The sequence below is a fragment of the Larimichthys crocea genome, chromosome X (assembly GCF_000972845.2).
Source record: "Larimichthys crocea isolate SSNF chromosome X, L_crocea_2.0, whole genome shotgun sequence".
NCBI lineage: Eukaryota > Metazoa > Chordata > Actinopteri > Sciaenidae > Larimichthys > Larimichthys crocea.
In genome coordinates, this window is record NC_040020.1 from 1321325 (window position 1) to 1346028 (window position 24704).

At 44.0% G+C, this 24704-nt stretch overlaps 1 protein-coding gene across 2 annotated transcripts in view; it reads right to left on the reverse strand.

Annotated features, from left to right (window-relative positions):
- doc2g (double C2-like domains, gamma) overlaps positions 1-24704 on the reverse strand; it is a 41627-nt gene that overhangs the window by 12972 nt on the left and 3951 nt on the right. For both annotated transcript variants that reach the window (XM_027283288.1, XM_027283287.1), the window contains exons 2-8: positions 24152-24557; positions 23594-23673; positions 22931-23005; positions 15676-15785; positions 6645-6771; positions 6363-6419; positions 5503-5627 (exon numbers count right to left, since the gene is read on the reverse strand). In XM_027283288.1, the coding sequence (XP_027139089.1) occupies positions 5503-5627; positions 6363-6419; positions 6645-6771; positions 15676-15785; positions 22931-23005; positions 23594-23673; positions 24152-24539 (962 nt within the window). In that variant the 5' untranslated portion in view covers positions 24540-24557. The remainder of the gene's footprint in view (positions 1-5502; positions 5628-6362; positions 6420-6644; positions 6772-15675; positions 15786-22930; positions 23006-23593; positions 23674-24151; positions 24558-24704) is intronic.

Below are 24704 nucleotides of genomic sequence, written 5' to 3' on the forward strand. Positions count from 1 at the left end.
TCTTATCTAATTTGTTTGCTGTGTAGATGTTTGTATTCATGAGTTACTTCTTTCAATGCAATGCTTACATGCTTATGTATCGATTTAAAGACTTATTAGTCACTGTAATTATTTCTCCTGTCTATTCTGCCGGTGAAGCAATCCCCATCTCGCGTGCCTGGACTGTAAAATATGCAGGATGAAATCCATAGTCTTTGTTCTCTGCGAAAACGCTTCAAGCTCAGCGATTATGAGTCCGCAGCAGTCTCAGTTAGACAAATCAAATGTCACGTTTTTATTTGACTAGATAACACGTCCTCTTCATGTTACTATATCTTTCTTTGCAGCGAAGTTTCCTTGCTGAATTTCATACGAAAACTTAACTGTAACTTTGGAAGATACCGACTCGATTCGGTTAACTCGATCTGCTGAAGTTTAGTCTCATGACAGCAGATGATCTGAGATCTCCCCACTTACCAATCAGCTGGGGATTTGTGAAGCAGTTCCAGTCTTCCAGAGTACATGCATGCAACTTCTGCACGTCATTGTCATGTTGCTGCCTTAAAGACTAAACCCTCTAATTGTTTCCACCCGATTTTAGCAATGAAAGCTTGGAAAAAGTCCTCCGTCACTGTTGAGTAAAGCGACGCCTCAGCTTCTTTGCACAGAATGAGCACTGTGAACTTTGTCACCTTCAGGTGTGTTTGACGTATTTGGCTGAACGACATGCATATGTGACTGCTTAACCCTAGAACACTAACGTTGGGTGATTTTCATCCACACAATTCTTGCCATGTGATTTTCATTGTGTTGCTGCTGTCTGAGTTGCATGGGTCCTTGTTGCTTCAGGCAGCTCGCTGATGTCATTTGTTTCCCTCCTCCCATCTATGGTTTTTTCAAAGAGGCATGTTAGTGATAGAGATAATGCCATTTTTTGTCTATCTATAATCTGATGCAGAAAGACTGTGCCTTCACCAGACAAGGCTCACATGTCCCAGGAATGGGTGGACCAAAGAACAAGTTCCCAGCTCCATTATTTTTTTTGTTAGGAAATTTCTTACTTGATTTTTCAATAATTTTTCTGCCTTTTTAAAGGGTCCCCTATGGTACCTTTTTTTGTTTTTATTTTATGTGATATTGTATATTGGGAAATTGATTCATAAATTGATGAAAACTATCTTTTATCCTGGATATTATATCGGGTAAAATATACCCGACGTTAGTGATGGTGTTACTAATTTTAACGTTAGTGTTCTTGATCAACATGTAGGATCTGATCAAGGATGTCGAAGACGGTATACTGTAGTGACAGCTCACCCAAGAAGCATTTGCAGTTTGCTTTTCTGGCACATGCAGTCACAAATTGTGGGCGGTGTGTGGTGCGTGGTGTTTGTGCAGGGACACGGCCCATTGTGGTTCACATGAACCGGGTGGTCATGTGAATGTAGCAAGCATGACCTGCCACTAGGAAGAGGTCTGTTTGAAGCCAGTATGTATAGCATGAATGATAATGGTGACAAATAATAGTTTGTGTACCTGTTAAACATTTTACTTCACTTTTGCATTTGCCTTTATTCTGTTTTCTGGAATTAAACGAGGTCCGGTGACAGGAAAGGGTTGAACAGAAGCTGAAATATTCAAAAAATTCGACATGAATGTCTTGTTTGTTTTTAGCCTCTATGCCATGGGGACCACATGGCTCAATCACATGACAACTTGACGGCTCTCTAACTGCCAGGGTCGTGAGATTTTGATACCTAAAAACAGTCTGTGACAGGAGAGTTTGAGTTACGAAGCGACAAACAGAAAGAACGAGAGAGCTTTACCTATGAATGAGAGAAAGAGGCAACAAAAACAGAGAAGTGACAGGGAGGGAGAGAGAGAGAGGCGGTGTTAAAAACAAGAACCACAAGTTAAGATGCAAAAAACAACAACAAAAAAAAAATGTGATAGAAAAAATGAGTGACAATCGGAAAGATGAGCTAAATATATGCCAGCTGCAGAGAGGAGCCGTGATTTGCACTTCACACAAGTATTCAGAGCGGCGAGGGAAAAAAAAAAACTGTAACGGATGGCAGTGTGCTTGGTCAGCAGGAAATATCTGACGTGTTTTGCACTTTTTCTGCCTTCACGTCTTTTCTCTGACAGACTTCTTTTTTTATTTTTTATTAAGTCTTTTAGGTAATGTGTGAAGAGCAGCGGAGAGGAATGTGGGTCCATCCGAGGGATGTAAACTCATTTAGTCTTTAAATGCTAATTTGTCCTTTTAAATGAAAGACAAATTAGTTTTGAGATAATTCTGACCTTGTGTCACTTGAGTGGCTTCTGGAGGCTGATTGAGAGTCACAGAGAGAGAACAAAAAAAAAAAAGACCAATTGGAAAAGCCCTCTGGACAAACAGACGTATGGACAGGCATCAAGAGCAGGTTTGGTTACAGATCGCAGCTTGAGTAAGTCAGAAAGCAAGATAAGCAAAAAGAACCTGTGCCAGCAGTGCATTCACCTCCATTTTCTTTGTTTAAAGTTAACTTCACTAACGCTTAAGAGCATTAATTATGCTGGAAATCACAAAGAGCTGGTAAACCAATCTCTGCACTGAGGTAAAGCCTTTGAGATGGATACAGACAGTCCCTGGTACAAAAGACAACAAAAGGGAAGTCTGGCAGTCGGACAAATGGAAAATCCAAACAACTCAAGTGCCAGAAATAAGGATCAAATCAGAGCAGTGGCTTAAACAAATCATGTAAACGAAGAGTCTGTACAGAAGGAAACAGGCAGTGGGAAGAACAAGAGGAGAGAGACACAGCAACAAAAGAAGAGGTAGATAGCATATGTCATTTTCTGCTGGACTTCGTGCATTAAAACGGGCCGATAAAGCACAAGACACCAGTTTTCAAGTCGAGAAACGAATCAATATCTCGGAGAGAGAAAAAGAAAGAATGCGTCTTGAACAAGAGAAAGAGTTTTCTTTTTAACGAGATGTGAGCTTCCCCCTCTCCGCTTTGATTTGTTTCTCTCATCTCGCTACAAACGTACAGACAGACCTTCAAAAATCCCCAAACTGTAGGTGAGGGGTTGAAAAAGTTTGCTCGGTATTTCCCACTTAAACAACCTCCTGAAAATAACGTTTTTCAATACGAGTAACTGTAGCTGTCCCTCTCAGTCAGAACAATCCTTCCATCTACAGCAAGTCCTCTGAAATAAACTAAAGAAATATGTTTCGCTCATGCCCTCAAACCACATATCGACATCATCAAAAATAAACCTGTTTTCTGCTATATTTAAGGTTTGTTTGGGGTTATGTACATAGATATCTTGGCTAGGTTAAAATAAATATTGACAATATGCCTCCCATTCATCCATTTAAATACCACGCCACAGCGTTGGCTCGGCGATTGGATTCCAGTGTAACAACTTCAATGTTTTACGAGGAACCCAGTATAAAACCCTGTGATTAGTGTAGAACCCACTCTACCTTCTAAACCATCTATATCTATCCATAAATACACAGTAATGCTTAGATAAGTGAAATAAGGTTTGGGAAACAACAACTTTGCAAACAAAATGTCATTTTTTGGTATTTTCTGAAATGACTGCTCTGTTTATTTCTTGCATTCTTTGCATTATTTTCATTCACTGTGCATTAGGTCAGCCAGTTCTTCATGTAAACATCTCAACAGATTTACACAGAGAGAAAGGTGTTGTGGGCTCTTCTGTAGCTTGCAGAGGAGCCAAAGAACAGACCTCCGAGATCTCAAACAAAGCATCATGCAGCCATGCAATCAGCTGATCAAATTTCCTGTCAGCAGGTTGATTTAGAACGGCAAAGAAAAGAAAATACAGAATGAATGAATGAATGAAACAGCCAAACAAAAGTCTCTGAATGACACCAGTGCATATTCTCTTATGAGCATGCTCCAGATTTAAACCTACGTCAAGCACACAGAGGATCAGGAGGATGCTCGGACTAATCCATCTCCTTTTCTGTGTCTTTTACAACCATCCTCGGGCTGTAAACAAACATCATCCCGGTCAAAGCCAAGAGCAGCTTATCCGTCATTGAACATTAAATAAGTGCATCCCATTCACGCGAGTTTGGATCAAATGGTGAAACTAAAAAGCTGCTTTTAAAAAAAAGCAATTTCAGCAAGCCGGTGCTTCGTCTAACTCGCAGCCTCCCACTACACTGGAGGTGGCGTTGGTTACAGGATTGGATGTCCTGTGTGGGAGCTCGCTCACTCGCTGCACTGTTGATATTTAAGTGCACCAGGCGGCTCAGAGATTGAGTTGTGTGGGCTTTATCTGTCACCCCCCATGCCTTAGAGGCAGGCTGGCTCAGGTGCGGTGTCGGACAGTTTGACTTTCCTCAGCTCTGTGTTTTGCACTTTGAAAAGATGGAGTACGGCTGGTAAAATAAGTCTATAGGGCCACAGCTAAGAAGTGTTTTCATTATTTATGGGAATATAATTGCCTACTTATGTTATCTATAAAATGTATGAGGGTCACGATTCACCCTTCAAATTGCACTCCCAAATCCAAAGATGATATAAAACAGAGAAAAGCAGCAGAGCGAATGACTAATCGATTAATCAGTTATCAAAGCTGCTGCTAAACTATCTGTTGATCCATGAATTCATTTTCCTGCAGTGTCGTCAGTGCTATCAGCAGCATTGCGGGTTTGTGTCTCTGCTGAATGGCGGTGACATTTTAACATCTGAAGGTTCCCGTTGGCATTAGGCAGCTCGCCTAATCAGAAAAACCTTCATCGTCATGCGTGTACGGCGTTGTCATGGTTATATTCTCCATCGACGCACACAGATTGTTTGCATGCAAGGTCAATAGTTTGCTTTTTGCATTCGGTCGCCCCCACACTCTGGCGTCCCTTTTGGCTTGTGGGTGTCGTGCCATGCTGGTGTCAGAGCAGGGCATCTGGCCTTCGCCCCCGCAATCCTGTCAAGCTGGTTAAACGGCGACGCGTGTGTGAATATGAACACAGGTCATCCAACTCTGAGGTCTGCGAGCCATCTGACCTTAACCGTGTCCTTACTGTGTGCTAACTCTGAGAAGATTAAGACTATATGGTGTGCTCAGACAAAAAAAAGACTGAATTTTTAAGTGGACATTAACCGCCTGAGTCCGAGTAATTGCCCATGACTGCAAAAGCAATCGATAGGACCCCAGAGGGTTAATTGTCGCATAAAACAATGCACAAAGGAAATGAAGGAGTTGGTAATGATTGAAAAGAAAGAAAAGAGACAGTGGGTGGTGGTGACAAAGCTCACATTAGAAGATTTTTGCTTTTCTTCGATTCTCTACAATGGAGGTGGCGACTCGCAGAGTCACAATAGCCACATTTATGAGAAAGACACGAGGTTTTAATAAAGCCATGGTTGAACCCACCATGCCCCGACAGTCCTGTACCACTTATTGCAGAGAACATTACATCTGATGCAGAATGGGCCGCATATGAACATAATTTGTAGGATGGCAGGTTTCCGTTCGTGAATATCTGACGTGACTTACATTTTGACGAAAGGGTCAGAGTAGCCGTTGGAGTCCATGGCGGCCAGATGGGCGCAGCGTATGATTCCAACCAGCAGGCAGCTCTTCTCTGTGTTATAGCACAGCGACACGAGGATGCGGCCACGCTGGGGACACAAAAAACAACAGTGTCAGACACCAGCACCTGTTTTCAATCTGACATCCCTCCTTTTCCAGTGAATACACACAGTGGGAAATCCTGGAGCAGGGTCAGGAAAGTTTCTCCGACACACTTTTCACTTAAGGCAACAAGGAAAAATTGTGAATGTAATTAAAATATTGGTGGAAAATAAATGAGTTACCGATTTGTTCACTACCTGGAACATGTGTGTGTGTGTGTGTGTGTGGGCAACAGGAGTATTCAAATTAAAGCTTGTAATTAAAGACCTTATCTGAGCTGTGCAAAATGACACTGCTCCCTTCTCCTTTTAATCTCCAGGTTGAACCATAAACTGAGTCTAATCAGAGACCAAAAGCTATTAGCCTCTGTCTCTAAAATCATGAAGAGAAATGAGATAAAGACTACCGGAGGAGGGAAAAACACTAGACCGGCAGCTCTGGTGTAATTTACAACACGTTGCCATAAGGAGCCCTGTGAGTAGTTTCCCTTCACGCAAGTCTATTAGAGCTAATGTCTCAGACACATATACTGATTAAAAAAAACACCTAATTAGAGTTTTTTTTCTCTCTTAAGACATGTTGAAAACACAGACCAGATTGGAACTGCTGCAAGATAAGAAATAAATCTATTAGAAATAGGAGACGCATAGGAAATGGGTCTGCCATGTTTTTTGGTTGAAAACGATAAGCTTGGCGGCGATAAAAGCTGAGGATAGTTTTACCTCCTCCTCTCCCACGAGCGCTCCCTGCTCCACCGTCTGATTGTTAGTTTCTTTATTCTGAAATGAGAGAGAGCGATAGACATCACGGTTAGAGTCGTCAGAGCCTCCAGGTGAATATCTATTACGCTTTCTAATGCAGTATTTGGAATTGTTTCCCGATAGGCCTCGAGGCAAACAATAGGAAATAGGACACATCTTGATATGCATGTCCACAAAAAAATCCATTTGATATCTGTGGTAACAGTCCGTGCACGGTCACACACGATATAATAATATATGTACCTGTGCAATTCTCTCCAGGCCCATGTTGTAGCGTTTGCTCTCGCCCTCTCTCAGCTTCTTCAGAGCCACTCTCACCTCCCCGATGAATTCATTTCGTCCGAGTCTGTCCATGTCACACACGCACAGCCTTTCACACACACACAGGAGGAAGAAAAGGTGAAGAGAAAGCAGGTGAGTCAGAGAGAAAATTTCCACGTGAACCGCGCTGCTGCTGATTCTGCTGCTGCTGCTGCTGCTTTGAGCTCCGCTTATTACCGTGAAGACAGTGCCAAATATATCCAAAGTGCATCTGAACAATCAATCAGCCTCCTCCATCTGCAACACACGACAAGTTCTCGGCGGTTTCACACGAGCGGCCGAATGAATGATGATAAGTCGCATGACTGCCGGAGAGAAAGATGCTTTCCAGAGGGTTTCAATCAATATCCGTCTTGGCTGTTACTCCATCAGGCACTAATACGTGCTGGAAAGTGATTTAAAGTTTCGAGCAGATAATCAGTTTTTTCTCAAAGGACACTAATTATATACTGTGTACAGCTGCTGACAGTTCATTCGCATACATTGTGTTTTCAATATATTACTTCAGCTGACTTTTGTGCTTACGAGGTGTTACCGTGTTTGATGACGTGCTGTAATACTCAGGACTGAGAGTTTAGAGCCTGAGAGGCTTAAAGCGACCCGTATCATGTCCTGTATGAGAGGTTTGTGACACTTTACAACACTAAGTCACACACCACCAACTATTTCACTGATTCTGGTGAAACTGGATCATATTTCATGCAGAAAAATCCCTGCGTGGCTGCTCATTAACTCTCTTTAGTTCCTGATGGACAGTAAACAGTAACTGCTGCTGCTGTTAGCTCAGTTTGTTAGTCAGGCTGCTTGGACTGTGAGCTCAGTGCACCGGGGGGAGTGTTAGTGTTTGTACCACAGGCGCTTTGGGCAAGCGGACGATGGGTTCAGCAGCATCTGTGGAGATAGACGGCAGATGAAAAGATCGAAAGGGGACGTTAACAGAGGAAACTAAGACAAGAAAATAAGAGGGTGCAAGAATCTGTGCTGGGCTTGATGCTGATGGACTAATAAGTAATTAGCTGGCTGCTATGTCTTGTGTTGTTGCCCTTGCTTGATGTTCGGCTGTTGACTCACTCATCTGTAACCGCTTATCCCCACTAGGGTCACGCGGAGCTGACATTGGGCGAGGGTAAGTCGCCAGTTCATCGCAGGGCACACACAGAGAGAGAAAACCATTGACACTCACATTCAACCCTACAGACAATTTAAAGTCACCGATTTACCTGTTGAGTGCATGTCTTTGTGGGAGGAAGCCGGAGTACCCGGCACAGGGAGAACCAGGAACCTCATTAGCATTAAACATAAAGTAGAGCCATTAGTTTTAGGTATTTGGTCATAAACCAAAATATAGGGCAAAGATGGTTCGAGATGAAAAGTCAGGGAGTCACAAAGTGATTAAACTTCACCATCCGGGAACATTTGCACTAAATTTTTTATAGCAATCCATTCATTTATTGTTGACATTCAGCTAAAACCAAAAATGTCAAACTCATGATGACTCGAGAAAAATACAGCTGATCATTTTTCATTTTTAAAGTTTATTGTTGGAGCGGCACAGCACAGCTAAGTATAAGATTTTGGTGATGATTTCTCTTTTCTCATTTTGGTTTCTCCTGGTTAGAATTCTCTGCGGTTACAAAGTAAAAATCCTTTGCATGCATTCATCGTTATTGAGCGGGATGTCAGCGCGGTAAAGACGACCGAGATTAGTTTATATGAACTCTTTTCGATTTTTGTGTCTCTATTTGGTTGCTCCATAAATGTAATAAGAGTCTTCGTCTACATACAGTTCTGTGAAATGAATTCTTCCACAGGGTGCGCTTATTTAAATTAAGGCCGATGTTTGATGGAGGGTGAATATTCCATCAGCTACAGTACAATCTTCACAGCCCATCACCTGCTACAATATTTCCTCTTTGCTTCAGTATTCCCAGATGGACTGCCACCGCCGCCGCTGCTGCTCTTGGTTCTTCCTCGCTCTTCACTTTCTATTTTCTTTTTTTAAAGATATTTTTTGGGCCTTTTCAAGCTTTTTTATTTTAAATAGAGACAGCTGAAGAGTGAATGTGAGGAGACAGAGATGGGGAAAGAGCCACAGGTCGGATTCGAACCCTGGGCTGCTGCGGCAAGGACTGAGCCTTCATACATGGGGCGGTCGCTCTACCAACTGAGCTAAACGAAACCCCCACTCTCTATTCTCAACCTCTTTCTCTCTAACACACACAAACACACCTTCCCCCTTCGTCCTGTTCTCCTGACATTTGGACATTTGACATTGCTGGTTCCAGCCTTTTAGTCATAACTGATGAGTATCTCCAGCAGAAGCTTCAGAATAACTCTGACTCATGACCGCGGCTGTTAGATGATTTATGTGCCTTTGCTCCGTCATACATGTTGCGTGCCCGCGATGAAGACGAACGTTGCTGTGAAATGTGACAGCAGTCACCGCCTAAACTTTTGGACTCCTTCCTTCCTCGCGTCCTCATCCCCTCCATCCGTTTCCTTGCACCCTCCCTCCCACGATTGATTCTCCAGCATTAGAAATCATCCAAACAGATGCTCGTGGAATCTGTTCGACCTGATGTGTGCCCGATTTTTGCGTGTGTTCACCCACAAAATCCTTGAGTTACGTCAGATTACCAGAGTGTCTTAACACCCCGGCTTGGTGTCTGTACTTGTGAAAGTATCTCTTTAATGGCCTCAAGAGTGTCGTCAAAAAATCGACTTGAACATTTGCTGCAGCATAGTTCCTAAAAATTAAATGCCATGTAATCAGAGATGTATAGTAACAAAGTGGAACTACTTAAGTACTAAAATGCAGTATCTGTACTTTTTTGGAGTATTATTTTTTCCCCAACTTTCACTTTTACTGCACTACATATTTTTGATGAATTTAATACTTTTACTCCGATACATGTTTCATGTGCTGAATCGTTACTCGTTACTATTGTAGCGTCTAGCCGGACACGTGATGGATGACGAGGCGATATTGAACAAACTGCATTTATTGCTGAACGGTTTGGTTACAGGACTCGGTGACTGTCGGCCGTAACCACGCCAAAAAACCAACATAACAGTCCCGGTCTCACATCAACCTTGCTTGTGCGCCGTACGTCATACACCTGACTGACCCAGGTGCTCTCTCACCTGCTGCCCTGCCCCCTCGCTCTCGCATTCATTCAGACGCATTCACAGACCATGGGAAATCACAGAACTCTACCATGAACATTGTAACACTGTAACATTAGAAGTTGTGCCTTAATAAATATTTGAAATAATATAAACAACAGTACTTTTACTTTCAGTACTTGAGTAGCAATTTTTTTACATACTTCTACTTGCAATACTTAAGTACAAAACATTTTAAATATTTTAGTACTTTTACTTAAGTATGGTGTTTAAAGAACACTTCAACTTCTACTCAAGTCAGTTTTTTTGATATAGCACTTGTACTACTACTCCACACCTTTACTCCAGTACTTTATACATCTCTGCATGTAATATGAAGCCCATTTGTATTTAAACCCCACAAGATGAAACTATGTAGGAATTATAATATTATACTGTTTTATTCATCTATCTGTTTCCAAGAGCTGTGAGAGGCAAATTCCTATGAACTGAGTTGACACGGAAATAAAGTATTGAGCCGATGCCATTGATTTGTTATGCCACATTGATTTTAATTCCATGTTATCAGGATTTGTGTGATTAAAGGCTTAACTCTGCCTTTTTTTTTTCTACATTTGGGCATCACTTCATGTTCCCAAGCACTGAGCGAGCTGTTCGAGTGAATCTGAATGATTCATATGCCGGATAAAATATTGAAGATGTTAATATTAACCACTAGCAGATCATGTTTTGTTTTTTTTAGCCTTCTGTTCAAGACTAATTAACTGATTTCTTCTTACAAGATTTAAGAGTTTGTGCTAGCAGCTTTGTGAGGCTGTATGAAAGCACAACAGTGTTTCGAACTAAATGTTAGGATTGGCGAATAGCACTAAAACAGCTTACGGTAATTATTGAACCATGTCGCTCCACATCTGATGGTGCAGAGAAAAAGTAGGAGGATCACCAACATCTGTAAGATTCATCCTCTGGTGACCATGAATGACTGTACAAGATTTGCATGCAAACCCATCCAACAGTCGTTCAGATATTTCAGTCTGGAAACAATCAGCGGATCCACGGAGCTACGCTCGTCGCATGACAAGAATATCAACCCCGACATCTAACACCTAATCAAATCCTCAGTACCCAACCGTACATCTCACCTGAGGCATCCAGTAGCCAATCTCAGCCTCGCTCTCCATCCAATACCAAATCAAGTCCTAGATTTGTCCCTATCTCCCCACAGCCGAAGACAGTGCGAGTCTATTACGAAGCCTGACAGAGAGATGGAGAAATGGAGGGAAGAAATTGAGAGAGAGCGAGAGGCTAGACCTGGCCTGACATCACGTTGGTAGTCCTTTAACACGCACACACACACACACACACACACACACTGGGTCTCTTGATACCCACCTCTCATCACAACACCTCCACATGTTCTGTCTCTCCTCTGTTAACAGGCAGCCTGATAACCGTTTTAGTGATAAAAGCCACAAGGAGTCTCAAAGATGAGATTCTGCCTATAGTCATGAACGCACAATACCACTCAATTTCTTTTGTGCATTAACACATACCGCAAAAAAGATATCCTGTCATTTAAATCAGAGGGAGCCGGATAAATGCATCACTGCTTTTTTTAAAAAATGATTTGAATTCCACCCAAAGGCAAAAAGACAGACTGAGTCAACCCGAGAAGAGAAACGTGGACCTGATCTCGAAAATCAAAACCACTTTTGAGAGCAACTCAATCTGTCAGACGACAGATTGAGTTGCTCTCAAAATGGTTTTGATCTTCTCGGACTTCAAAGGAGACGGATAAATCTTCCCCGGGGGCAGTTTCTCATGTTTCAGGAGTTTTTCTAGAAATTAGTAACAACTCTCACACCGGTCAATCTTTTACTGGAGATCGGTGATTTTAAAAGTGTCTCAGACAATTATGATTTTAGACCGAACAACTTATTTAAGATCGAGATTTCTGCAGTTTATTCCAAGGCAGCTTCTGCCTTGCTGCACCAATGGAAGGATTAGCCGGTATGAGGCCGACCGATTCTGGATTTGAGGACATTAGTTATTAGTTTACTCAGCTGGGTCATTCTTAATAACAGAATGGACCTTAGAGGTAAAGTCTGCACACTGGGGAATAAGACTGTTGAATGCAGAATATTAAAAAAAACATTAATGCTGTTACAACTTTGAGAGATTTTTTCCTTTTCATATCCAGCTTCTCTCTATATAAAGTGCATTTCTCTCCGGCATAATGGCTTTATATAATCACTGTGACTGCAAATGAGTGAATGAATGGCGAAATAAATAAATAAATGCGCAAAACCACCACTCTTCTTCCCTTCACATTACACACTGCATAACTCTTTTTACATCATTTATTCTCCAGCACAAAGGGAGCGCAGTAGAATGGACTTGACATCAGACATTTTTTAATGATTCAAAGGTTTTTTTTTGGGTCCAGCTTTTGTCACTGTCTCTGATACGGGCTGAATTACCAAACAGTATAAAACTGTTTAAAGATTTTCATGACATCCAACCGCCCATTTTTTATAATATTATTGGGTGGCAGTTCCCTGCAAGAGCCAGTCAATGGATTTACATTCAGTCATTACCGAATGATGCAGTAGTTTTTATTGATGGTGGCAGAGTCCGCCTCTAAATGACCTAACTAAGTATGAGGGAACTCATGCTGCATGCATAACATAACTTTTTAAAGTAGTAACAGCTGGTTACTGTTTAGTGTATATACACCATGTCACAGCTGTATTAAAGTATCAGTGTGTAAGATTTAGTGGCTCGTAGTGGCGTAGCTGCAGATTGCAACTCTCTGTACTCGGATTCCCATCGGGCAACTTGCCAAACATGGCAGGGCAATACGGAAGACCAAGGTGACGAGGACCCTAATGTAGAAAAGGCTCATTCGAAAACACAATTCTGTCGCACCGTGCTGAAGTCAAGCTGGGTTTTTGTCTTGTCTTGTCATTTCCTGTTTTATTTTGAAAGATAACTCTCCTCTCGTTTCAGGTCACTTGCCCTTCCTCATGTCTCACCGGTCTAATTGTCTTCCCCGCCCTGATTGTTTCCACCTGTTTCCCATTTCCCTCGTGTGTATATATAGTCTGTGTTCCCCCTTGTCCCGTGCCGAAGTGTCTTCGTACTTTCTGTCGTCGCACCCAAGCCTTTCCATTGACTCCAAGCCTGTTCCATGTTTCTTGCTTTGTAAGTTTCACAGCCATAAGTTAAGTATAGATAGGATTTTGTAGCCTGTTTTCATCCTCCGGGATCGTTTTTGTTTCTAGCCAGTTTAGGAGATTAGGTCATAGATATAGATAGTTCTGTTTCCTCCTCATTTTGAGTGAGTGTTTTTGTTTGATAAATTTTATTAGGTTATCCCTTCCCATTTTGGTGAAGCGCTTTTCTTTCTAGTTTAGTGTTTGAGATTTTCAGAGAGAGTAGCAGAGTATTAGTTAATTAGAGTTCTGGTCAGTGTAGCCATTTTTGTTGTAATTTTTGTAGACTGTGTTCCAGCAGCTCGGAAACAATAAAAGTTTCTTCCAAACCTGCCTATTCTGCGTCTGAGTCTGCCGCTTTGTTCTGGGCCTGACAAATTCGTATTGACTATTCAAGTGATTTTATATGGATTAAAACATTTAGCTGCTTAAATGTTACACACTGGACCTTAAGTTACTTCTAATGTGAACCGGGCATTGTCTTTCATCTCTGGTCACTCATAATTCAACAAAAATGTTTCTACAAAGCAACAATGGTGCTGTTTTCTTTTTGCATTTTTGCGTAAATTGATTCTTTTTGCAAGTCGCCGCCACAGTGAAGTGTTAAGATAAAGAGCTGCAAGTAACACGCAACGGACCTCCGACAACTTTACCGCACCCTGCTGTGGGAAACTACTCATGCTGTGTGCGCCATGAAATCAGTTGTTGGGCTGCACTATAAATAGAGCCGACAGGTGCTCATGTGTTCTGTTCAAAGAGTGTTTGCTGCTGTATTAAAAAAAAAAAAAAAGATCCAACCAATTATCAAACTTCAAAATAAAAATGCTGCTTCCTCTCACTTGAAAACACATTCGTCTAACTCTAACTGTACTGTGGCCCAGTTTAGCTATAAACTTTGCACCATCCAGGCCTTCAGGCGTGTCTACAGAGAGGCTGAGTCTGGGCAGAGTCCTTCTGCTCAGCAGTGCACAGATCACGGGGATCAAAGACTGCAGCATCCCCATCCTTTACGTCCTGCTGGGACCAGCAGAGCGAGACGTAGCAGGGCACGACCAAGTGAGTAAACATCTCTCCGGGGATCCCTCTCTGTTTCTCCATTCTCTTCCCTGTTTTCTGTGGAGTAATGAGAACAAAGTCTGGCTATTGGCTGGAGCTATCGTGCTGGCACCTGAACACATCCAGAGAGAGTTTGAGCATATTTTCTTTCTCTCTCTCTCTCTATCTCAGTCTGTCACTTGCTTTTCCTCCTTTCCTCGCTGTCAGGCAGTGTTTCACTCACTCCAGCTCATTCGCTGTCTCACATATTTCTCACTGTCCTCATTCTTTCGCTTTTTGGCTCCCGTTTGAGTAACCCCCCACACTCCCTTCTCCTTTTTTTTTTTTAGCTGAGTAAATTTCCTCATTCATCACTTTATCCATTTTACTAGACTCTCTGTGAGCCTCTCTCTATCTTTCAATTGACCCGTGGATTCTCTCCATCCCTCTACTCTGTCATCTTTCTCGAATCATGGCTTCCCTCTGCTTTCTTCTTCCACACTGTCACTCGACATCATTTACGCTTTCCCTCCTGTTTCTTTGTTGATCTTGGCAGTCACCTCTCCCTTTCTCTCGCTCTTCATCCCTTTCTTGACACCAGTCACACTCCTCCTCCTCCTCCTCCTCCTCCTCGTTTTGGCATCCCTGAGCCCCCATGCTGATTTGTGTCTGTGGGCTATGTCCTTGAACAGAGGTCAGGTGGGTTTCCTCTAGTTTTGAAAAAGGTCTCTCCTCGAGCTGCTGTTTGCGTGTGATATGTGTGTGTATTCGGGGAGGGTGAGTAAATGTTATCCCCAAGTGTGTGTGTTTGTAAAAGCTCAAGGACGTGTGTTGTTTGCATATGTTTGTATGTGTGTGTGTGTGTGTGTGTGTGTGTGTACATGCAGAGGAGGGGCCATGCATGTTCTTTTCCTGCCAGTGATTGCCCTTGACATACACACAGGAGGATAAGCACACACCTGACTGCCTGCATTTGTGTGCAATGCAGACGAGATTCATATGTGTGTGAGTGTGTACGCACGTCTGAGTGTGTGTGTGTGTGTGTGTGTGCATTCATACATCTGAGTCTGTGTCTGTGCTCGTGTTTCCTCAGGATAAACAATGCCATCCGACCCCATTATAAATCCGCTGAGCAAACTGGCACTGATTGTGTGCAGTGTGCACACGTCCACAAAAACAAAAACACACCGCGAAACTCCCATCTCTGAATCAACGTACACATGCGGGACGGTGTGAGTGCGTCACGGTTTTTGGGCCAAGATGGCTACGCTTGACCTCAATCAATCCATATGGGGGAGCACAGAGGGAGGGAGTTGGGGGGGGCGGAGCCATAGCCGAGCAGCCAGCACCTGAGCAGTTACCGCAGCAACAGCAAGTGGAACAGTTGGCTGGCGTCGCCTGGCTTCAATAATGAATTACCTGGAAAAGCCCACTGGGAAGCGTAGACGGCTGCTGGCAGTTCGCTGGAGGATTGGAGGCAAGGATCTTCATCCTCCATATAATAAACCGGTCATTCAGCCGTCTGGGGGAATAGCGCTAATTGCTGGTCAGCGTGAAATACAGAGCTGGGCACCTACCTGAGGGTTTTGGTGGTCATGTCGGCTGCTGTGATGCCGTGATACACCAGCGTTTCGTTCCACACTGGGTTCAGCGTATTCTTCAGGGTTTTTGTGCGTAGCTTGTTTGCCTGAGGGGATAAAAAATAAAAAAAAGAGGAAATATGAAAAGAAATTCATGGAAGGGGATGAAGCAAAAGAAGAAAAAGAGGAATGATCAATGCTTTAAGGGTGAGTGTAGCGAGCTCGTCAGATCAGAATAAGGGAAAGAATAAAAAAATCATGAAAAGAAGAGTCAAGAAAGAAGGCGAGAGAGGAAGGGGAGTGGGGAAACATCATTTATCTCTGTCCCACAGGAAATCGCAGACATCTGCTGCCTACTTTGTAGAGGAGAGTGAGAGGACACGAGGCTTCCCTCGCTTCACCTGTCCGTCTGTCTCCTCCCCGACATGATAAGACAAAGCACCAAAACACTGTGCCTCAAACACAACACAACACGGCAGCCAATTAACTTGCATGACACACCCGGCATAAAAAATTAAAGCTTTCCAAGAGTGGAAATGCCCATGAGCCTCTTAATAGCCTCACCATCCATAAATAAAGTTTTCAGCCACTTTGGTGCCTCATCTCCCACAGTCGCCTTCAGGATGTGTTCATCTCGTCTAGATTTTCATTTCAGATGTATTTTAATGTAGAAAATCCTTCTAGATATTGGGCTTGCATCCCAATAAAACATATTTTTTACTGACTCCCTAGACATTCCTTCACACAACCAAACCTCAGGCTCAAATGAAAGGTCTGGACACATTCTTGTCATAAAATGTGGGTTAATAAGACCTTGCAGTGCCAAAGGCAGAACTAAATGGCTGTTCTGAGCTGCAGGAGTGGCTATCAGTGGTGAGAAATATTCATTTTTGTACAGTAAATAGAGTTCATTTGACAGCTATAGTTGCTAGTTACATTGCAGACTTATATTTGACACCTATAATGAGTCTGGTGGAATATTTGACTTCACAAATCCCATTAAAAGCCCAAAACCAACAAGAGTGTGACTCTCGTATTAATAAGCATAAGTCCGTAAAATTTAAAAAAGTGGATTGGACTGAGGCAAGTGAAGATGTATTGCAGCATCCGAGTACTTTGGAGGTCCCATAAAGAGAGGAGCCACTTTCCTGGAGTCGAGCCTGAGATGTAGGTCCTGCGGGAGCACTGGGATGGAGATAGGCCGGTGGCTGAGCCAGGAAGGGGGTCGTGTGCGTACTCCCACAGCAGTTGTTTGGACCAGGAGGCAGGGTTGTGATGCACCAAACGGTGGCACTTAGGAAACTGCAAAACTCTTTCCAGAAACGAGAGGTGAACTGAGGTTCCTTAATTTCTTAGGTTCAGAGATAATGCGTGACATGTTGTAGCAGTTCAGCTGTCTTTTTAGCTGTGGGTGAGTTGGGTAGAGGAATGAAATGAGCAGCTTTGAAAAAGTAGTCTACAAGGATGATTGCGTTACCAACATGAGGAGGGAGATAAGTGACAAAGTCCAGGGAAACGTGCGATCAGTCAATGAGGATCAAACAGCTGGTTAGAGCCGCCTGATGGGAATTCTTGTGATGACAGCAGACTGTGCAGGCTGCAATAAACCCCTGGGATTCGCTGCCTAAAGTCCTCCTTAGCAGAATAGGATTGGACAATTCTGGGAGGTGAAGCGTTTGAAGGGGGCTGACAAAGAATCGCAAACCGCAGTAAGCATTGCAACTGATTGTGCTTTATCTGGGTGCTGCATGCAGTGACAATGAATCAACACCTTGGAGACATTGAATTCACACTTTTCTATCTTCACCAAGATCACTTTTTGAAGATCTTGTCTCGGCCTTGTTTGTAGTCTTGGACTACAAGACCCCAACTGCTAAGATATCACTACATTGCCTGTGCATTGTCTGGTTTATTAGTTAATATCGCAACCGATGCCTTGACTCATTTTCTAATTTAAATTCTGTGACTGTTAATAGCTGTCAGCACTCACTGCCTCCCTTCACATGCATTTCAACAGTGAATGTGTGAGACAGGAAAAAAAAAAAAAAGCTGTGGCTGTCGAGCAGGAGACGTCAGGCAAATGTTGGCTACGTAAAGCAGAAAGAGTTCATCTGCAAACCAGCACCAAAGAGAAACAGCAAGTATGTGAATTCTGCAACGCAACGCCCAAAGAGATTTAGTAGTAGTAAGTAGGCTGTATACTGTCTTGGTCTTGGCTCTGACTCAACCTCTAAAAGTCTGATCTTGGTCTCTGTTTCGATGGTCTTGACTTCATCACTGTTGGTCAGAAGAAAATGGCATCATGAGATATCCCCAGCGGCCACTTGATGCGTTTAAAACTGTCTTCAACTCATCCCCCTCCTTAATGCATACCATGTAATAAGAATTCCTGGGGTCTAAATTTTAAAAAACTGTCCCACTGTAGCAGTTCGAAAGCTGAGGGAATGCTTTGATATCACTGACATCCCAGTAGTCGGTGCAGGAACGGAGAGATTTGTCCTTTTTGTCCACAAAGAAGGAGCCTGCCCCTGTTGGTGACAAGGGCTGGATGATACCTGCTGCCAAGGGGTCACCGATGTGTTTCTCAATTGCTTGAGTTTCAGGGGCGAAAAGTGAATAATGGCAGTACACGGCTGAAGACATGCCCCAGAGGAGGTTGAGAGGCTTGACTGGGTGGCAGAGAGATGGCTCGAGCTTTATTAAAGACTCTTTCTTTAAAATCCAGACGATTCAGAAGAAACTCCTGAGAGATCTGGAAACTCGGATGCAGAGGAATCACTGGGAGTAGGAGACACGGCAGATCTGGGACACAGAGCATGATAGTGAAGTCTCCAGCCCGAAATAACTGCAGAGGACCAGTCAAAGTGTAGATTATGTCCGATGAACCATGGAAACCCCAGAATGACAGGCAGTTAAGTTGTGTCTATCAAATGAAAGGTGAGTTTTTGATGATAATTGCCAGACACACAGTTCTATCAAGGGCACTTATTGCTTCTGTGGGTTTCAATAGCGGCTCCCCGTTGACAAACACTGAAACCGAATTACGCTGGAACCCCACCAGGCATGTCTCGCCATGTGGCTTCATATCCCACCAGGAGTGTTTCAGAAGTGGACTGTTTTGCCTGCCGGACTTTTTAACATTAATTAATTTGCTCACTTGATTGTTTTTTTTGTTGGTTTATGTGCTTCTACCATGAGTAAATATGCTACGTAGTTTTTTTAAATTTGTTTTCTGGCTTTTTTTTTAATGATCAGAAGTGTTTTATTTTGAAAACTGGCTGGATTCTCTATGCCATTTGTGTGTCTAACCTCTGCTTTGTGTTAATTGACATGGCGGCCATCAAAAATATAACAGCCACTTCTGAAAAACAGACCGGCGGTGCTTCTAGTGGGGTTTAAATGACTTAATTTGGCCGAATTCGCTGAGTATGAAGCACAGGATCGCAGGGATACTGGTGAACTGGGCAGGAAGAGACAAACTTTCCTGTTGCATTGGCTCAGGATTGGCGTTTTTCTGTGTACTTATTGCTGGAGCCGGAAGACAGTGTGGTGAAGATGTGCGCTAGACTGCCAAAGATGGGCCTGGCAGCCAGGACTCACTTCCTCTTCCACTCCGAGAGATGTCTGCGTATGCGAACGGTGAGGGCGATGAAGGTGTCCAAGGTCTAACAGGACTTCTTGGGCGACAAGTTTATCTTTAATGAGTTTAGACAGTCCATTATGACATCCTTCAAGAAGCATTCTGCCATGACACCTCTCAGCTTGGAGTAGTCAGTCACCCACATTCCAAGATTAAACAGACTCAGAGCTGCTTTTCTACCCAGAGTCCAGGCGCTTGAAAACATTCCTGACTTTGTTTGTGGTATCCGAATCTCTTGCGCCGCCCAGGATCGTCATCATGGACACTATCATTGTCAGAGTCGAGCCTGTCTCCATCGTTGCTCTCACTCCATTCTTGTATCGTCCACCTGCCTCCCTGTTTAAAGTCTCCTTTGGGATCTCCGGCCCATGAACTGGGAAATCATGTTAGTGGGATCACTCAGGTGGAAAATTGAGGGACTCACAAGAGACAGATTTTTGAAAAGAATGGTCAAAATCAAAGCTGCAGAGGTAGCGATAGCTGAACAATCTCCTGTGGGTCGAGCTTCAGAAATACTGGTTCCTACATTTACTATAATGCAACTGAACAGCTTCTTTTGTTGGACCCTCTCTGCCTGATAAATGTCCACAGCTTTCATACTCGACTACTTGGGCTCAAAGCCCAACTTCACATCATCAGTGTTATTTGTTAGACTTTAGAGAGCTCCCTTCAGAACCTTGAAACAATTCGTCTCAGTCTCAATACAACTAAACTGACCTTTATGTGCAAAATCTGTGGAGTGTCCCTTTAATAATACATCACCGAGCCACGCTGTTCTGTAGTTTATTTTGAGTCAATTCCACACAGACTCCCCTGATGCTATAAATACATGCCAAACCAAGAAATGTGTATTAATCTGCCACTGAGCTTTTAGGGATTTATGCATGTTTTTTTTATTTGATTGTATGTATGTCTTTCGGACCTATTCTTAAAGATTTGCATCTTCAGTAGAAGCTATTTGGTTCTGGGCTGAGTGCCACGGATTGGCATGGCGTCATCAGAAACCACCGAGAGGAGGACGCAGGCACATTGTCGATCTGGGTCGTTTCATGGGATTTGCAGCATTGACAGCCTTTTCTTTCATATTTTCCCAACAGTATATTAAATGTTTCGAAATCTCTCTCCCAGTTACACGGAAATGCTGCACAGGCTGTGATGCCCTGCAGTGTTTTTATTTCACATTCTGCTAAAGCTTCTTTTATCAAAGTGGAGGATCTCTTTGCATTAATAGATGCACAAACTCTGAATGTCCAGCTGGTAGAGAACAGTGTGTAGGCTATCCTCACAAAATACTCCTGCTCTTGTCTGAAGCTTCTAGGAAAAAAATCTCTCTTCTCTTTTCTGCAACCGTCAGCCTCTTGCTAAAGCCCCAGGACCAGATGCTGAACCCGCCCTTCCATCCTCTCTCTCTCTCTCTCGGTCTGTTTTTGTCCCCACATCCCATTGTTCATCCCTGTGTCGCCTTCTCTCTCTTCTGCCTGTTCCTCCCTTCACTGTCCCCCTTATTTTTTTTTCTTATTCCTCTTCTTCTTTTTCTGCTGGAAACTTTGAGGCTTATCTATGAGAGTCAGCCCTCCAGAGCTGGCTTCCATGGAGGGAACAAGTGTTTTTTTTTTTTTGATTCACGTCGTTTGTTTGATTCATTAATGTGCAGGAGGAGCCGCGCAAAGGCAGAGTCACGACTCGCAGCGGTGTTTCACAGCTGTATGTGTGCCAGCACAACTCAACGGCACAACTATTTCACAAATAATCATCATTCCTTGTTGACTTAACTGGGTTGGTTTTCTGGGCACATATCTCACCACATTCTGCATCTACAAACACTACAACTCAGCTCCCTCTCCCTCTGCCCTCTGTCACTCCCTGCCTGCATTTCCCCTCTACACCAGTGCCTCTGCATCTGTTTCTAAATGTTTAATTTCTATCCCTCCATCTGTCCATCATACTCTCTCTTTTCTCTCCATTTGTCTGCATGACTCTGTTTCACACTCCCTCCCTCCCTCTCTCTCTCAATCCCTACTTCTCAGAGCTGTGCATGAGGAGTCTGACTGTAAGTGATTTCTCCATGCACGTCGATTAGGAATGCACAGATGAAAATACCAATGACTTGACAGAGGAACTGGAAATTGTCCGTACATGTTTGTGTGTCAAAGAGAGAGGCGGCGATAGCAGTGAGTGAGTGACGGATAAAGGCAGCATCTCTGTGTGACTGTGACTAAAAAGCCTTAGCGTGCGTCTGCATATACGCAAGGTCATGCGCCGCGTTGTGCTACAGTGTGAGTTTGACATCACAAGACAGCATGCATGACTGTGTGCCGGTTAAAGAGCACATGCTGGAGGACGTGGAGCTGACAAAAGAAGAGAGAGAGACGAGTGGGATCACGTTGTGCGCGCCTCTTTCTCTTCTTTCAATATTTTGAAAACTAAAATCCTTCGCAGGAAACCGAAACCTTTTTTTTTTCTCTCTCTCTTCTCTGGATTATTCGTTGCGTACGAGAGAGTAGGTGTGTATGAGTACGTGTCCGTCCTCACTTCCACGCGTGCACCTTCCCACTTTTTTTTTTTCCTCGAGTGACGTGGTCTCCGTCTGGTGGGTATTTAACAAACGGCGGTTCATGAGTACTTACCTACTCATTGACGCCACCCACCACCACCTCTACCACCCTTCACCCAGCGCGCCACCCCCCATCAACACTCGCCTGTTGACGTGAGCCGTGTAACAATCCTCCCTGTTTCCATGACAACCACCTGCTGCTGTCCTCCCCTCATCTGTCTCCCCCTCCCTCCCTTTATCCACCCCCCCCTCTCTCTCCCTCCCTCCCCCCTTTCCTCCCTCTCAGTTGTCTCCCTCTCTCTCTCCGCACACTGTTGGTATTTCAAGGTCAAAGAGGGTCACAGTCAGATAGTGAGATAGAGACAGAGATAGGGGTGGAAAGTGGGGAAAGGAGAGCGATAACAATGGGAGAGAAGACAGACAGAGGAAGGCTGGAGGACAAAAAAATCCCCCAGACGTTGTTATTGTTAGCACCTTAGACCTCAGACGGTTGCCTCATTCAACCTATCGCGGCTCGGCGTCCTCCCCGCGCTTATCATAACCTCATTTCGTGTCAACCTTGAGCCAAAATGGCCGACAACAGGTTGCATTCTGCCGTGGCTGGGGTTGGCGGAGAGGTTTCGGGGAGGGCTCGCTGTAGTGGCGAGCCTTATCTTCCCTGCTGCTTGAGCCGAAAACAAGACAAGAGCTGTGCAGCAGACCGGAACGTGTTTGTGCTCGATAAAGCAGAGCACCGGACGGGCCACATTAAGTGGTAACCAACCAAAAAAGCGTCCCCCGCTCAGTGGCTTAAAACGATACACTAAATTAAACCCCGCTGCCGTGCTTTTACATGTTCGGGAAAAAGTGTTTTGATCACCAAAAACAACAAATAAATAAATGTTTTTTTTCTTTTGCTTCAGTTCAATAATGTATGAAATGTTTCCTATTTTCAGCCTTTTCAATAAATCATCTCCTTCCTGTGTGTGTGACGCAGGACTTTCCTTGAGTGAGGGAGTGTCAGTGTCTGGGACAGCCCAGTGTGGTAGCATGTTACGTTAATTGCTTGGAGCAGTGACCTTGCTCGCCCCGGGGAGAAGATGAAGCTTGACGTATGGATCAGCCAGCCCATTGGAGTCCATGGCTTTCAGTCCCTGTGGACGCAAGTAGACACACATAGACACACACACACATACGGTAGTGTCAAAGGTGACGTCATCATGCCCTCGAAACACTTCACACAACTGACAGGGTCAGGAAAAAGACTGAATATGACAGAACTCTTCTACTGTAGTTACATCTCAATATCGCCTCTGGGTGTTTCTTACCACGCTACCATTCTCTACCCTTCCTAGACTCCTTTGTGTTGTCCTCAAGGGAACCGTTCACCATGATTTACATAATTAACATCATGCGACATTACACAATATGTAATACAAGGCTTGTGCCCTTGCGCGATGGCTACACTGAAAGTGTCTGCCGCAGCAAACGGAGCGGCGTTATCCAACATTTTGCGGCGCTGCGAGATGATTTTGTCTTGAATCGACAAGCTGGCGAGAGAGTGCGATTTAAAAAAAAAAATAGGTTAAGAGATAGCTGTTTGGCGTGCTGTGCAAACATCGGTTCATTATGGAAGAATTGCTTTCAATGGGTCTTCAAGGAGGATTATGCAACCACACACACACACATGCACACACAGACTGGTTCTGTTTATATGAAGGAGATATTGAAACTGTGTGTACCTTTGCCTTGTGAATAGTACAATGAAGACAGTTGTTGTCCTGATCAAAGAGGAGGCTGAACTCCAGCGTTCCCAGGTAGGCTGAAAACAACACAAACCACAGCAATTACTGCCAGTAAAGCGACAGACACTCAGTCGCACACACACACACTTAAAAGCTCTGAGTCATATTTGTAGCAGCTGGCCTCTTAAAAACATGACGCCGCCTAATATGAATTGATCTGTCTTGTTTGATCACTGTTTGGGAATGAGCCCGAAACTTGCAGGGCTGAAGAGCGCTACGGCGACATTGTCTAATAAATCATCGGAGGTGGCGAGTCACACAAAGTGGGAGTGACAAACACTTTTTTTGGAAAAAAAATGCTTGACTCCACATTTGCTCTGCGAGCATATGTTGTGCTTCCGAGGAAAATTTGCAGAAACTCATTTCGAGCGAGAAAGACGACTCTCTTCTCTGTCGATGTTTGAGAATTGAACGTGTTGTTTTTCTGCAGCGTTGCCATGTAATTTTCACATGAATGAACACGCGCACGGCACAAAACTTCTCAGAACAACTCACTGTCCTCGTCATCGGAGTCGAGCATGTCCTCCCTGTCTCCTTCGTTGCTCTCCCTCCTCTCCCCATCCTTGTATCCCCCGCCCGTCTCCCCGTTGAAAGTCTCCTCCTTTAGGATCTTCTTCTCCCTCGGGGGCGGAGGCGTGCAGGGGTAGTCGTGGAAACGTGGGAAGAAGTCTGAGATCTGTGGGATGGGGAGGATGGGCCCCGGGCACACGTTGATGGCAAAGTGCTCCTGCATAGAGATCTTGACCGGCGAGGGTGGGGGCATAGAGGTGGAGTGCGACGTCGCCGAGGGCGAGGAGGCGGACGAGGAAGGGGTGGAGGTGGAGGAAGGGGGGATGGCCAGGTGGGAGGTGGTGGGGGGCGGTGGGGGTTTGGAGACGCTCATGTGGACTGTCGAACGGGACTGTGGGATGACAATGAAGGGACGGAGAGAGAGAGAGAGAGAAATGAATAAAGAGAACAGCTGGGATCATAGCAAAGGGGAGAAACAAGAGGCTCAGAACTAGAAAGAGAAAAACAAAACATCCCCTGAAAGTTTCAAACTTCCTCC